This window comes from Poecilia formosa, unplaced genomic scaffold (assembly GCF_000485575.1).
Source record: "Poecilia formosa unplaced genomic scaffold, Poecilia_formosa-5.1.2 Scaffold15, whole genome shotgun sequence".
Taxonomy (NCBI): domain Eukaryota; kingdom Metazoa; phylum Chordata; class Actinopteri; order Cyprinodontiformes; family Poeciliidae; genus Poecilia; species Poecilia formosa.
The window spans coordinates 1,124,962-1,138,313 of NW_006799954.1; the positions used below are offsets into that span (position 1 = coordinate 1,124,962).

Here is a 13,352-nt window from a genome sequence, read left to right on the forward strand (position 1 = left end):
TTTTTCCTGGGAACAGCTATACCCAGACTTGTCATTTACTGAGCTCCTTCAAATCCTGAATTCTATAATTTGGCAAAATAGTGTGTCCTACATCATGTCAATATGCATAATTAGAATTTAAAGACACCATGTTGATTTTCTAGATTGTTACACATCAATATTTACCAGCTACTTTCTTTAGTGATCATTAGCCACATGTTAAAAAAAATAATAAACTATTTAAATTTCTGTAACAAACATAATATCCTAACAACCCCGGTCAGAATGTGTTTTTTTTTCTGTAAACTAAGACAGCAATGTAGCAGAGAAGGTCGCGGACTTTAATCTTTATTACATCTCATGAATAGCATTGTGCCAGAGAAAGCCATCACACCAACAGTTAACCCGTGGTACCATAAAGCGGAACTGAGATGCTGTCATACAAGTGCTTAATTTTAATTCACACTCTGTACACCTTTCACTGTATTCATTACTTATCTAAGCAAAACACCTTTGCGCATGATAGGCCTTTGCTTGGGACACCGACATCCCACAGCGGCCAAAAATGAAATTAGTATGGCGGAGCCTCGGTTGCAGGGGAATTATTTAAGGGTCACAATAACCCAAGGCCGATAAGCCTAAAATTGTATCACAAACACACATAAAATCTTGTTCTATAAATGCAGACTACATACACAAAAATTACAAAGTAATATAGGATAGTACTAGCCATTGAAAATTAAATTGAATACATCTAATAGGAAACATATTTCCACCGACCTGTGCACAAGCAAAATAGAAAAAAAAACATCTGACAATACCAGCCATTTTAAAGCCACCCCATGTTCCAAGGTTACGAAATGCAAATCAAGCTGTCTAGTTAATGAACCAAAAATAAATTCATGTAAAGTAAAAATGACAAAGTTTATCTTAATCTTCCCTTTTCTGCTGAATAAATTGTATAATTCTGTCTCTTGTCCATGTCAAAATAAGGCAAGAGCATTTATGAATTATATATTGCCATTTCCTGATAACATTACATTTTATCACATAACTAACAAGATAAAGTAAAAAAGTGTCGATTAGTTCACTGGATGGATGCCTCAAGGCCAAAATTACAATTTTACTTGCTGCAAAACAACAGAAGGCTTCATTTTAGATTTTTTCTGCAGATGGTGAACAAAGCGTCCAAATTGTCCGCTCTGAATGATGTAAGGCACTGGGGTGAATCTGTAACAGTACACATTGTCCAAATTCCACTGAAGGACATTATTTTAATAGCTGTGCAACAATGAGCTAAAAAAATGATAAGCACTCACAGGTGACAGAAGCTTTGTTTATAATTTTACAGCAGTTACACATGCAAATTGCTTTTATCACTTAGATGGTACACGAACAATTGATGTTGGCAGAGCATTGTATGTTCACAAATTTAAAATTTTACAACAGCAGCAATCAGACATGACGCAAGTTTGAACATCCCTGAAACAACAGGGTTTCTGGGGTCGTGACTAGCCAGTAGTGGTGAGTTTGAACAGTGCAAATGGGGGTTAGAAAAGGGCTAAACCAGGAGAAAATGTTGAGGTTTAGGGATGTGCTGGGATAATCCTCATCTCCTGCTGCTTGCCTGCTGATAACACATGAAGCGGCTGAGGCCTCATGGAGCCCCTGACTCTGAAATCAGAGCTGTTCTGGCTGCATGCCATGTGGGACATTCGTTAGTGAGAGAGCACAAAGTTTTGCTCCGTCAGGACAATTTATCTGTAAAAGCTATAGAGAAAAATGCAGCAAAGAATGATTGATGAACTAACACCTGAAATATTTCAACAAATTAAAACTACTGTAGCTAAAAAGCACATGGCCACCTGGGTATGTTTTTAAGCACAACTGTAATGTAAGAATACTGCAAAGATTCTGCAGTGAAAAAAGATATCTAACATTGTAAAGTCAAGCTTTAATGATTCTATTCTAATGGTTTAATTAAGCAGTAAGCACTAAAAAAACAAAATAAACTACAATATAACTATGGAGAGTTGATGTGCCTCAAATTTAAAGTTTTGCAAAATACATCTACCAGGAGGAGTATCACTTTTTTCACTAAAACCAGTGCTAGTGCTTAGTCTCCGTTCCTATCAATCACACATCCCAGAAGATTTGCACTTGACTCACCGAGCCGTTACAACAAGCGGCAAAATGCTCGAAGATGTTAAATAAAAGCTAAAAGCAAGAGAAGTTACACCAATGAGCCAGGACTGGAAGTAATTTCAATTGGTTTCACTTCGGGCGCTGGTCTCTAATTAGAGTAAATGAGTTGGGTTGGACTGGACTCGTACACAATGTCTGTGGGTTCAGAGAAAAGAACAGCTTTCCTGAGCTGGGGGACAGGTTCATGGGAAAACAGCAGCCAATTAAAACATTTGAGCATAATTTTTTTCAAATTTCAACGTTTAATCCCATTTTTGATTGATCAAATTTAAAATATTTAAAAATATATAAAAATGAAAAAAGTGTAGACACCAGCATTACGGCAAGAATGAAATGTCGCATTAGTGTCAGAATAAAAAGCTGACTGTCTCTTATCCTGCAGTTTATTTAAAAGTCACACGTCACCGAGTTTAAGTAGGTCAATCCACCGCTTACAGCGGCTCTCAGAGCTGATTATTTCCCCCTAAACTCATAAACACCATTGACTGCTCAGTTCTTTAACACTGTTGATCTTTTTATATCTCCCGCTGGTATTTATAGGTCTTGCCCTAAACATTGTCTTTAAGTCCCGTTTTCAACAGTTGGTGTATATCAGAAATCAGCTGATTAAGAATTATTAAACAAAGGTAGTGATAGCAGTGCATCTATTTGCAAGGATACTGTGATAAGTAATATTATGTGTGTGGTTAAATTGTCACTATGCACTACAATTCTTTGCAAAAGAACAGAATAAATCAATAAATAAATTAGAGGTTTGTATCGACATGAGTCTGACTTTTACTGAATGAGCTAAGTGCTGCCTTTTTCACCAGCCCTGATTAAGAACCTCTTTGGTGAAAAGTCATATTTTATGGCTCCATGCAGAAAGTAAGGAAGTTCTTAAAAAAAATGTTGATGCGCTTTGGTCTACTACAAAAAAACCGAAAGACATCCATCAAAACCTAAAGTGGACTAATGTATATTTTCCTGCTTTCATCACAGAAAAATACATTTTCGGATGCCATAACTTACAGAAAACAATATATTAAAAAACAAACAAGTAAGAAGATTTTTCTCTGTCTCATTGATCACTTCACTACTGTATTTGAGGTTGTAGTGAGGACAACAATGACTATTTAATGCTAAGAAAAGGTCACGGCAAATGTAATATTCAGAAATGCAGCACATAATCCCCATATGTATCTAAGTGCATTCATGATTTGCTAAAAAAAAAAAAAATGCATTTATCAAAGCATAAGCCAATTAAACAACATCCTGGGCTTGAGTCTGACTTCAAACTTATTTCAGGTTATTCCCAAACTACCGTAGGTCTGACAGCTGTCTGCAGTGGTACGACACCGGTGAGAAGTAATGAAAACATGAGATTCAGTCTAGAATTAATCAATGTTGCCGTTATAATTATTCAAAGGCAACTCTATACAAATGGGGGGTTTTTTAATTTAAAAGTGGTCAAAAAAAATTTCTTGGCTGACAGTAAAATTTACACCCATTTTATGCATAACACATTTATATACAGTACATCTCATGGAAGATTAATGTGACATAAATTTGTCACACTCAGGTCACATACTGTCAGCACAGTACTTGAGAAACAAAAGCAATGCGGATGCTTTTTGTAAAAGCACACGATATGTTACTCGCCGATGCGCTTCGGTCTACTACAAAACGCTTTAAATGTCAAGTCTAAATATTTTATAGGCCTGGTGTAGCCTAAGTTCCCATGTTGTCAGTAAAGTGAAATGCATTCATTCATCCCAAGAGGACAATGTTATGTGATTTTCTTTATTGCTACTTCAAATCTTTTCTGGTGTATATGATAATCCAAGCTTTGCCAGTTAAATATTACATTTTCCATATTTTAGGTTTCAAACAATGAGCACTTATTAGAGCGTTTATGTGAACACATACTTTTCTAGTTTTTCTATGTTATTCTAGCTGGATTATATTGTTAGTCCAACAATGTTGCTGTCAGTTCTATATTAAAGGGGCAGTATTATATGAAACCAACTTTTTGAGCTTTTCTTCATGTTAAAATGTTTTTCCCTCATCAAAAGCAAACCTGGACTGTCACTTTGTTTCTATCAGGCATGTTTAATCACTTTTGGTGTTTATTTTTCAACTCCCCTGTTGACACAGCTCATTATTTCAAATGTAGCTGAGCACGGTCCTGACTTTTAGTCACTAACATTTTTGGAATTTACACCATTAGTAATTAATGATATAATACCATCAATGCGCTTGTAATGCAGTAATTATAAAACAGCTACACAAACAAAACCACACACTTCTTTTTTCTCAGCACAAGGCGTGACCGTGAAGCAAAAGGTGAAGATTAATAACAGCTGCCTTCTTTATCACGCCAGTGCTTCTTCTGCTCCGATGTGTCGACAGTGGAAACAACTTGCAGCGTGTATCTGTCTTCGTGCCACGTACGGGCATAGACAAATACATGCAAATTTTTCTTCGCTGTTCAATTTGTCACATTGATCTTCCATGACTGGCTTCTGCAAATCTGAAGTCAGGCATAGGACTTCTCTCAAGTGACAATTTAATTATCTTGCATTTAATTACTCTGCAGCGAGATGGCTGCTGTAAGCTTGAATGAGCTCAGTTATATGACTGGTTGAACAAATGGTTTGCTTTTTTAAGTTTTGTTCTGCCTCCAGAGACAGACAGTCAATATAAGTATCATTTATTAGCAGCCGTGAAAAAAAAATTGACATACAAATAAGTTCCACACCAAGTAAGAGAAAGAAAGTTGCTTAGTGTCGTCCTGGTCTGGTGTCTCATCCAAAGAGGCCTCTGCTCTAAAATCTGAGTCAGACAATGGTAAATGATCATTTCTGTGCAAAAATGTATGTAAATATTTTGCATGTCAGCAAGAATTTTATGTTCCAAGCACAACATCTCTTTCTTTTCTGCTGTATTCTATTCTTTGTGGTGGATGCTTTTCAAGGAGCTGCTTTATGTGGTTAATTATCATTAACTGAAAGTGCAGTGTTACCAAGATGTTTAAGACAGTGACACTGCAGTCGCAGGAAGTGCTGACTGTGCAATTAGGTCACAGAAACTGTTGGACAACTGCTCTGTCCCTCCAGACTGCAGCTTTAATCTGGAGAGACAAAAGAGTTTCAGTTCAATACATAGAAGCACAATTTTAAGTCAGTGTTCCCTGTTTTGTGTGCGTGTGTGATTTTTTATTAAAAGACACATGTCATATACCTGAGTAGTTCTTGTTTGTATGCAAGCTCCAAGGATTTCCCTTGATTAAAAAAAATGAAAATGTGGTTCTTAGATTTAAATTTCAATTTATACTGGCAAATGCATGCATATGCACAGAGCAAAAATTGTAAGTGTTCTCAAGTATTAACTCACTTATTGGTAAACAACCTATGTTGGCAGTAAACATTCACAGTTCTGCGCAGTTTGTAAAAGAGAGTAGACTAACATTTAAACAATACATAGCACAGAAACAAAAAGACAAAAAATCAATACAGATTACTTTTTTCGAGATCTTCATCAGCTTAGTAGTATTAAGGGTTCCTGAACAAGCCTTAATTACTGTCACAGCAGTGAGTTGTGGATGAAACAGCTAACTGATTCCATTGGATGTCCTCTGGGTTCTCTGAATGAATGTATATGTGTGGGAGAAAATATAAAGCTGCACCATTGTTTTTATTTTTTTGTTTCCGTAAGATCGCCTTCATAATGTTAATTTGGTGTAAGAGACACACATTTTATTGTCGTGATCCGTGTTTCTGTGTGTTTAGTTGAGTTTTTCTGTGTGATTCTGTTTCCATGTGAGTCTCTGTCCTGTCCTCCCCGTTGATTGTCTCCCAGGTGTGTCTCATCCCCTTGATTACCCCATGTGTATTTAGTCTCACCTGTTATCTGTGTTCTCCGTCGGGTCCTTGTCAAACGTCTAAGTTTGTGGTTTGCTGCCACGCCTGTTTGTCCTGCCACACTCTCCAGTGGAACTGCATTAGTCCTGGATTGTGTTAGCTCGCATGTTAGTCCGTTTATCTGTTGCTACCGGTATTAGCTGTTGCTAACTCTGCCGTGCTGCCAGTTCTGGACTGTCGAGTTATCTTTATTAAAACCATTACTTCATCTACATCCTGTGTCCCAGCGTCTTCTCCTCACCTTACCACCACCCATCATGACATTTATGCTATTACTAACATTTTCAAAAGATGATGATTCATTTTGATGAGGACTGTATTAAAATGGATTCATGTAACTTTTATTAAATATATGTATATATATGTATATATATATGAGTTGCATACTGCAGCTTTAAAGCATGAAAAAGCAATGGAGCAGCTTCATAGATTTTGTTGGCTCTAAGCTAGACTCGTATCCTTCACGAAATAAATCATTATGATTAAAGAATATGGGAAAAGAAAGTAATTTAATTACTGAAAAACACCAAAAGTAAACCTTGTTTTAGAATTGATATCACCCAAGAAGGTGTCTTCTATTGAAGAAAAATTGAGGACACCTAATGTACGTAATGCTAGTTTTACCCCCTTTGCTTAAAATAACTTCAGATGATAGTAACGAAAATGTTTCTTTGTGTCCATCTACCATTTAGAGGACTAAGGGAAAGCTTGCCTCACTTCTCACTTTCATCTTTGTTTGAGGGGTTTCTTGCATGAACTGTCATTTTCAAGTCACCCGAAGCAGAACTTGTTCTTACACAAGAACAAGATCTGGGGGGCTTCCCTTGTCCCAAGATTCTCCTTTTGTTTGTTCAGTTAAGTCCTTGGAGTATTTGCTGGTATGTTTTTGATCACTTTCATGTTGCAGAATCCAGTTTTAATTTTTGACAGATGGTCCCACATTTTTGTCAAGTTCTTTATTAAAACTGGTTGAATTAACGGCGGATTCTCTAATGGTGAGGTGGTCAGGTCCTGATGCCGCAAAGCAGTTCCAAAGTCAGTCGCACCTCCGTGCTTCACAGCTGGTGTTGGTTTATAGTCTTTGAATGTTGCAGTTGGTATTTTCCAAACATCAACCTTCTGCCAAGTTGAGAAACACATTGTGTATTTTTGTCAGGCTGCTAGTAAGCAAAGTCCCTTGGGATGTTTTACAAGAGAGTCTTCTCTTTTACAGAAGTGGGATTTTGCAAAGTACTATAGTTTCATCTACACTAAGTTCAAAACTGAGCTTACAACTGAAATCAAGCGACGAGAACAAAACATATCAGTGATAAAACATATTTATTAAGGTTCTCGGTTCGATTCCCGGCCCTGGTCTTTCTGCATCGAGTTTGCATGTTCTCCCTGTGCATGTGTGGGTTTTCTCCGGGTTCTCTGGTTTCCTCCCGCAGTTCAAAAAACATGATTGTCAGGTCAATTGGTTTCTCTAAATTGTGTGTGTGTGCATGGTTGTGTGTCTCTGTTGCCCTGCGACAGACTGGCAACCTGTCCAGGGTGTACCCCGCCTCTCGCCCGGAGCGTTAGCTGGAGATAGGCACCAGCACCCCTCCAGACCCCACTAAGGGACAAGGGTGTACAGAAAATGGATGGATGGAAAAATGCATTTGATTTTATGAGCTGTTTTACTGGAGCTCCTAACAATGAATAATATTAACAAAGCAGAGAACAGCTATAATGATTTTTAAGTGGGAACTGAGCTCAAACATGGGTTCATGTCAAGCTGTGATGCTGTTATTCAGCATCACAGACACTTTATTCAGACAGAATAAAGTGATGATGCAGCAAGTTTCTTCTAAGAAAACTACCGATACTCATTGATTAGATGCAGTATACTGTGCGTCTTCTCTGAAATTAACTTACATATAATGTGTTCAAAATAATAGACATTAATAGACATTATTTTGAACGTCTTATTTTATATTATGATATTTTTGAGCTGAGTGCATTTATTTTGTATATCACTTGATTTATTGGTAAATGGTCTGTACTTTTATAGTGCTTTATCAACTGAGTTATTCATTGGAAAACATGAGCATGGCTTCGCAGAAACGTGTTGTCAATTCAGTCTCAAAAGTTTATAAATCACATTTCAGCAACAATTTTTCTGTTCAAGGTCCAGTTCTGCTAAATGGAATAAGAACTTGCAGAGACCTTTTCAAAACTAACATAATGTCTTTTTTTTCTGCAGCAAATTAATGCATTTCATTCATAAACCAGCCACTGGTAATTAAGCTAAATGTATTTGCAGATTCAAATAATTACCCTTTGCAACTTAACCAGGGAACTTATTTAAATCGGTCTAACTGAAAGAAAAGGTCCACACAGCTTACAATTTTAATGAAGCTGAAATAGATTTGCAAATTTAAACAATCACACAAAGGGGCTCAATCAGTTATCAACTCCAAATAAGCTAAATAAACACAGAAGTTCACACAAGGGGAATATAATCAAGAAAACAAAATAATGTTTGTAGAACAAATAATGTTTTTGGTCCTAAATTACTATTATGTTTTTATTAAAGAAAACAATTTAGTGCTATTTTGCATTGATGGTGCAAAAAATGATCAAAAGGTGGTCACGCATGTTGTAGTTTAAATAGTTAAGTTTCTTTCCCTGTAAATTATGTATACTTTTATTTCTATAATCCACTGATGATTTTTGCAAATAAAAAACAACTGCTGTTAATCTTGATATAGACATGTTAAAAATGTCAGCTTTCTAATTGTGAGTGTTTTTGTTTAAAAAAAATATAAAATACTATTAACTGGTATGGCTGTGCAATCTTGACTGCTCCCTTTCACACAAAAAAGTGAAGGCATTTAATCATTCTTTATGTATTCTAAAATATTAAGTGGAATGATGCTGGCATTTTTTAAAATGCGTTTTGCAGACAATATTAATGTTATGTACTTTTAGATTTTGAGGTTTATAAAATAGTAATCTGATTTGCAAAAGAAAACTGGATGTAATACTTTTTCATTGGGCCTATTTATGCAAATATATGCATGCTAAATATTTTTGATATTTTCCTTAATAGAGAGAGAGAGATTGCTTCGTAACAACAGACTGATAGAGATTTTTGGTATTATCATTTTGTTATTACTTTAGTTCATATTCAGTCTAATGTTAATCAGTATTATTGTGATTTTTAGTTTAAAGTGTTTTTTTCCTTATGTGTGTATAAACTGACCTGGAGGTTACGACTGACTGTTTCATCTTCATGTGAGACAGTTAACTCTGTGTTTCCCAGACCTTAATTCTTATCAACCAGAATACCTCCTAACTGCCTGTGAGCAGTTGTATTTTGTCTCTTGTTTATCCTCCCTCTTTGTTGACAGTTTGACCTAGAGCTGAACTGGGCTCAGATCGTAGATCAGATATCACACCTGGAACTGAGTTGCTGGTTTGTTTAGGTTAAATGTTTTACGACCTCTGTTGTTTTTTTCTGGCTGTTCTGCTTTGACAATAAAACAGGGGCTCGCGTGGAAGGAGATCAGAATTCTCTGTGAACGGCTGATGAGGTTGTTGATGGAGAGTTCTCCTTTTGCAAAAGCTTTGTCTATAAAATTCATATACGTTGTCTGTGGTCTTTTTATATAGGTTCGAGAAAAAGTACCTATCACAGACTTTTAAAAAAACTATATTATTTAGTTCTAGCAAAGAAATTAGAATAGATTAAAATCTCTGATTTAAAAATAAGACTCAAAATCTCCATTAAATCTTGAATAGTTAAAAGGGAAACTCTGCACAGTAACATCAAAACTCTTCATCTTTTTGTTCATAACAGTAACATCAAAACTCTTCATCTTTTTGTTCATACACTTTCTAGTGCTTTTAGTCTAACATATTACACAGAGGAACTAATATTAATAATTAACTGACTATAATTAAAATGTTCAGACTTTTTTTTTTCCTTTCATATTGATGACTGTAATGACTGATAACAGTAATTACCAACAGTGCAGCATAACACAAAGATGTAACTAACGATACTGCCCGGAATGGAAGAGCTAAAAATGAATACATTAGAAACGAATAACTTAAAGCGTGAAATATATTCATACCCTGTGCATGAATCTGTGATTAGAAATTGTGCTTTCTGTGATTACAGTGAAAGGGAATCTTTTCACTTTTGCTCAACCAGCAGCTCCATGATGCTAAACTGCCTGCTGGAGAAGTCTCATTAGGCTACATTTCAGACTTTGCCAGTACCGACATTGCATAACTCAGAATCCTGAGCACTGTGTCACAGTGATTTATGACCACTGTTCTTCACTGTACCCTTGGGTGCTTTAGTCTACTGAAAACTTTGGGTTTTGATGACTACATCAAAATAAACAGACACCATCCGGGAGCTCTCCGTAAGGCAGTTTCAAGCCCAGGGAGATTTTTAAATTTTAGTGCTTGTGGACAGGTGCAGCCAAACAAGGAGGCCCAGACCAAAAGTCTCCATTCAGCAATGAACCACTGGAATCACAGACGATACAACACACAAACAAGCATACAGTATTGGCAATACAGCTTAAATAGTCAAGTAATTCGAAGCTGTAGTTTCTTACCTTTGGATACTGTTGGATAGGGATAAGAACTCTTTCAGAGAGCTTGATGTTTTTATTGCTGATGATATCAAGGTATTTCTTTGTGTCCGCATCTTTTTTCAGCTCATCGCCTTCATATTTCCCAATCTCTGCAGAAACATTAAACACAATGGAAAAAAGAAAATTGAAAAAGATTAGAAAGGATTACATATTATCAAATTAACATATGCACTGTTAAGAAATTTTGTGAGGAATGTCACATAAGGCAGAATCTCTTTTGCGTCATGGGCCTAAAATTAATTTCTCAAACCAAACAAATTGCATAAATTATGTTTGAAGTCATGTTTTTGCTTAGTAAGTTGAAAATCTTTCCTAAGACACGTTTATATTCAAGTGACATTAATGTAATCGTGGACAAATGTTGTTCTTCTTTTATAAATAAGTTAGAAAGTATACTTACACAGAGACCTTATAATAATATTTAAATTGAATAGATTGTCTTGAATAAATGTTTCTTAATCACCTCTGAATTAATTCATTTAAAGAATTTATCACCACTTATTAATTTAGAAACATGCAGATATTGTACTCCTGCTGCAGTTTTTTGCTTGGGGCTGAGGTGAGGAGAACTGCGATTTGATGCAAAAATAGATGCAAATTGCTCCCATCTCCCGAACCTGGTGGTTGTGTTTGCACCTACATGCATTTAGTGCATTGTAAATCCAGTGCATAAATAAATCAAACAGTCTGTGGAGGATACATGAAGGAGATTTCACCGCTCTGGGGATTCCCTCCATTGTCTTTCCAGCTGGTAAAACTGCTCTAAAACTGAAACCACTGTTTTTCATGTAGCTGGTGACTGTCCTCTGAAACAGAATGTACAAATTTTCCATTCTGTTTTGAAGCGGACCTCAAAAAGGATCAGAGGAGATCAGTAATCCCTTCTGAGTTCCAACACTTACAAAAAATCACGTCGTCTATCACACTTCTGTGGCTCTCACTGTGTAAACTTCACAAATAATTTTAAAACACACAGTGAAATTCTTCATCCTTTGATGGTCAGTTGAATCCGTAACTCACAGGTGTAAAGATTTGATTTGCAGCTTCAAACTCTGGAGTCATTTAACACTATATATTTTAAGTATCCTTAAAAAATTGCATTAAAGCATCTCAGACCATAAAAACAATGCCCGAAAAAGCCTGTGAAACAAAGCAGGATACAAATCCTGCAAACTTACTAGTACTGTAGGTCATTTTGGCCACAGGTATACTTAAAACAAACCTTAACACCTTAAAAACTAATATTCATATTGATAGGAAAGGAGGATGCTGGCTGGTGAAACTCAAACATTTTATTTAAAAGATAAAAATTGAAAGTCCAGGGGTAAATTAAAAATAACATGGCCTTGGATCCAACTTGTCTGGCAGGGATATTTATGCAGGAAAACTGATTGGCGAACAATGTTTCCCATGTTCCTTGTTGATGTGGTTGATTAGAAACTGATTGCAGCTGTGAGGGAAGACAATTAACCGAAGTGTAACCGAGGAACTGGACAAAATGGCTGTTGGAAAACAAATAATCTAAATGTACCAACATACCGCAAAACCCAAACACCCAGAATTGTGGCAGTATTCATGTGTGGGTTTGTGCTGAAGTCAATAATGACTACGGTATTTATTTAAAAACTGAAATTATTGATTTCATTTTTTAACTGTGTAATAAAAAACAGTCATGTATAATTTAATTTAAATACATTTATTAGATGGGAGAAACTATTGAATAAGAAATTATTATTTTTCAAATATTTAATAACGCCAACATTGTTGACTCACAATAAATATAACTCCCTTTGTTTTGCCAAATGAACAGCACTTGGTCCTTTAGATTTCACATAAATAAAGCAAACATAGACAGGTTTTGGAAAAATTAATATTGCAAAATCTCTACATTGTTATATGAAAGCTTTTATCTGCCCCAACTCTGCTGACTACGATTTAGGGCTGTTGTCAATTATTATTTTAGTAATCAAGTAATCTTTCGATTATTCTGAGGGTTAATTGAGTAATAAAAAAATATTGCTAAGTAAAAAATTGATAAAGTGAAATACTGATGAATATTGCCACGATAGCAGTATTAATACCTTAAATGAACATCAGTCCAATTTTTCATATTTGTCTCCAACAATTACTTTTCTGTAGTTTAGAAATTGTCTATCTGCCTGTATGCAAACACCCGCCATGCAGCAGGCAGCAGCTCCAGGAAGAGAAAGGCCGTTGTATTTCATATAAACTCGGACATAATCATCAGTCAATAAAATCCCCCCCGACCGAACTTGGATATTATGCTGCTAGCTGCAAGCATTTGTCAACAACTCACAGGCAGAAGTGATAGCGTTGTGCAACACAAATAATCAACTGGGTGCAACAAGGTGCGCTAAACAGTAAAACATAATTTAACAAAGCTTTGAGGCAGATAATTTGCCTCAAGAAATTTTAATAATCGAGGTACTCGAATCATTCGAGGAATCGTTACAGCTCTACTGTGATTTCAAGCATGCTTAACTGAACTCACCTGCTGCCAGTCATCTTCACCTCCCATATTTATTTATTCACTATGTTCCCTTCCCTCCATTCCATTTTGTTTCCACTACCAAGCATTCCAGGCATGTTTTTTTTTTTTAGATTTTTG

At 35.9% G+C, this 13,352-nt stretch overlaps 1 protein-coding gene across 5 annotated transcripts in view; it reads right to left on the reverse strand.

Moving 5' to 3' along the window:
* Positions 1 to 13,352, reverse strand: part of khdrbs2 (KH domain containing, RNA binding, signal transduction associated 2) — an 83,518-nt gene that overhangs the window by 57,466 nt on the left and 12,700 nt on the right. For all 5 annotated transcript variants that reach the window (XR_001661405.1, XM_016668461.1, XM_016668462.1 and 2 more), the window contains exon 2: positions 10,685 to 10,812. Coding sequence is in view for 4 of the 5 variants with exons in the window: in XM_016668461.1 (XP_016523947.1) it covers positions 10,685 to 10,812 (128 nt within the window). In the remaining variant the exon portion in view is untranslated. The remainder of the gene's footprint in view (positions 1 to 10,684; positions 10,813 to 13,352) is intronic.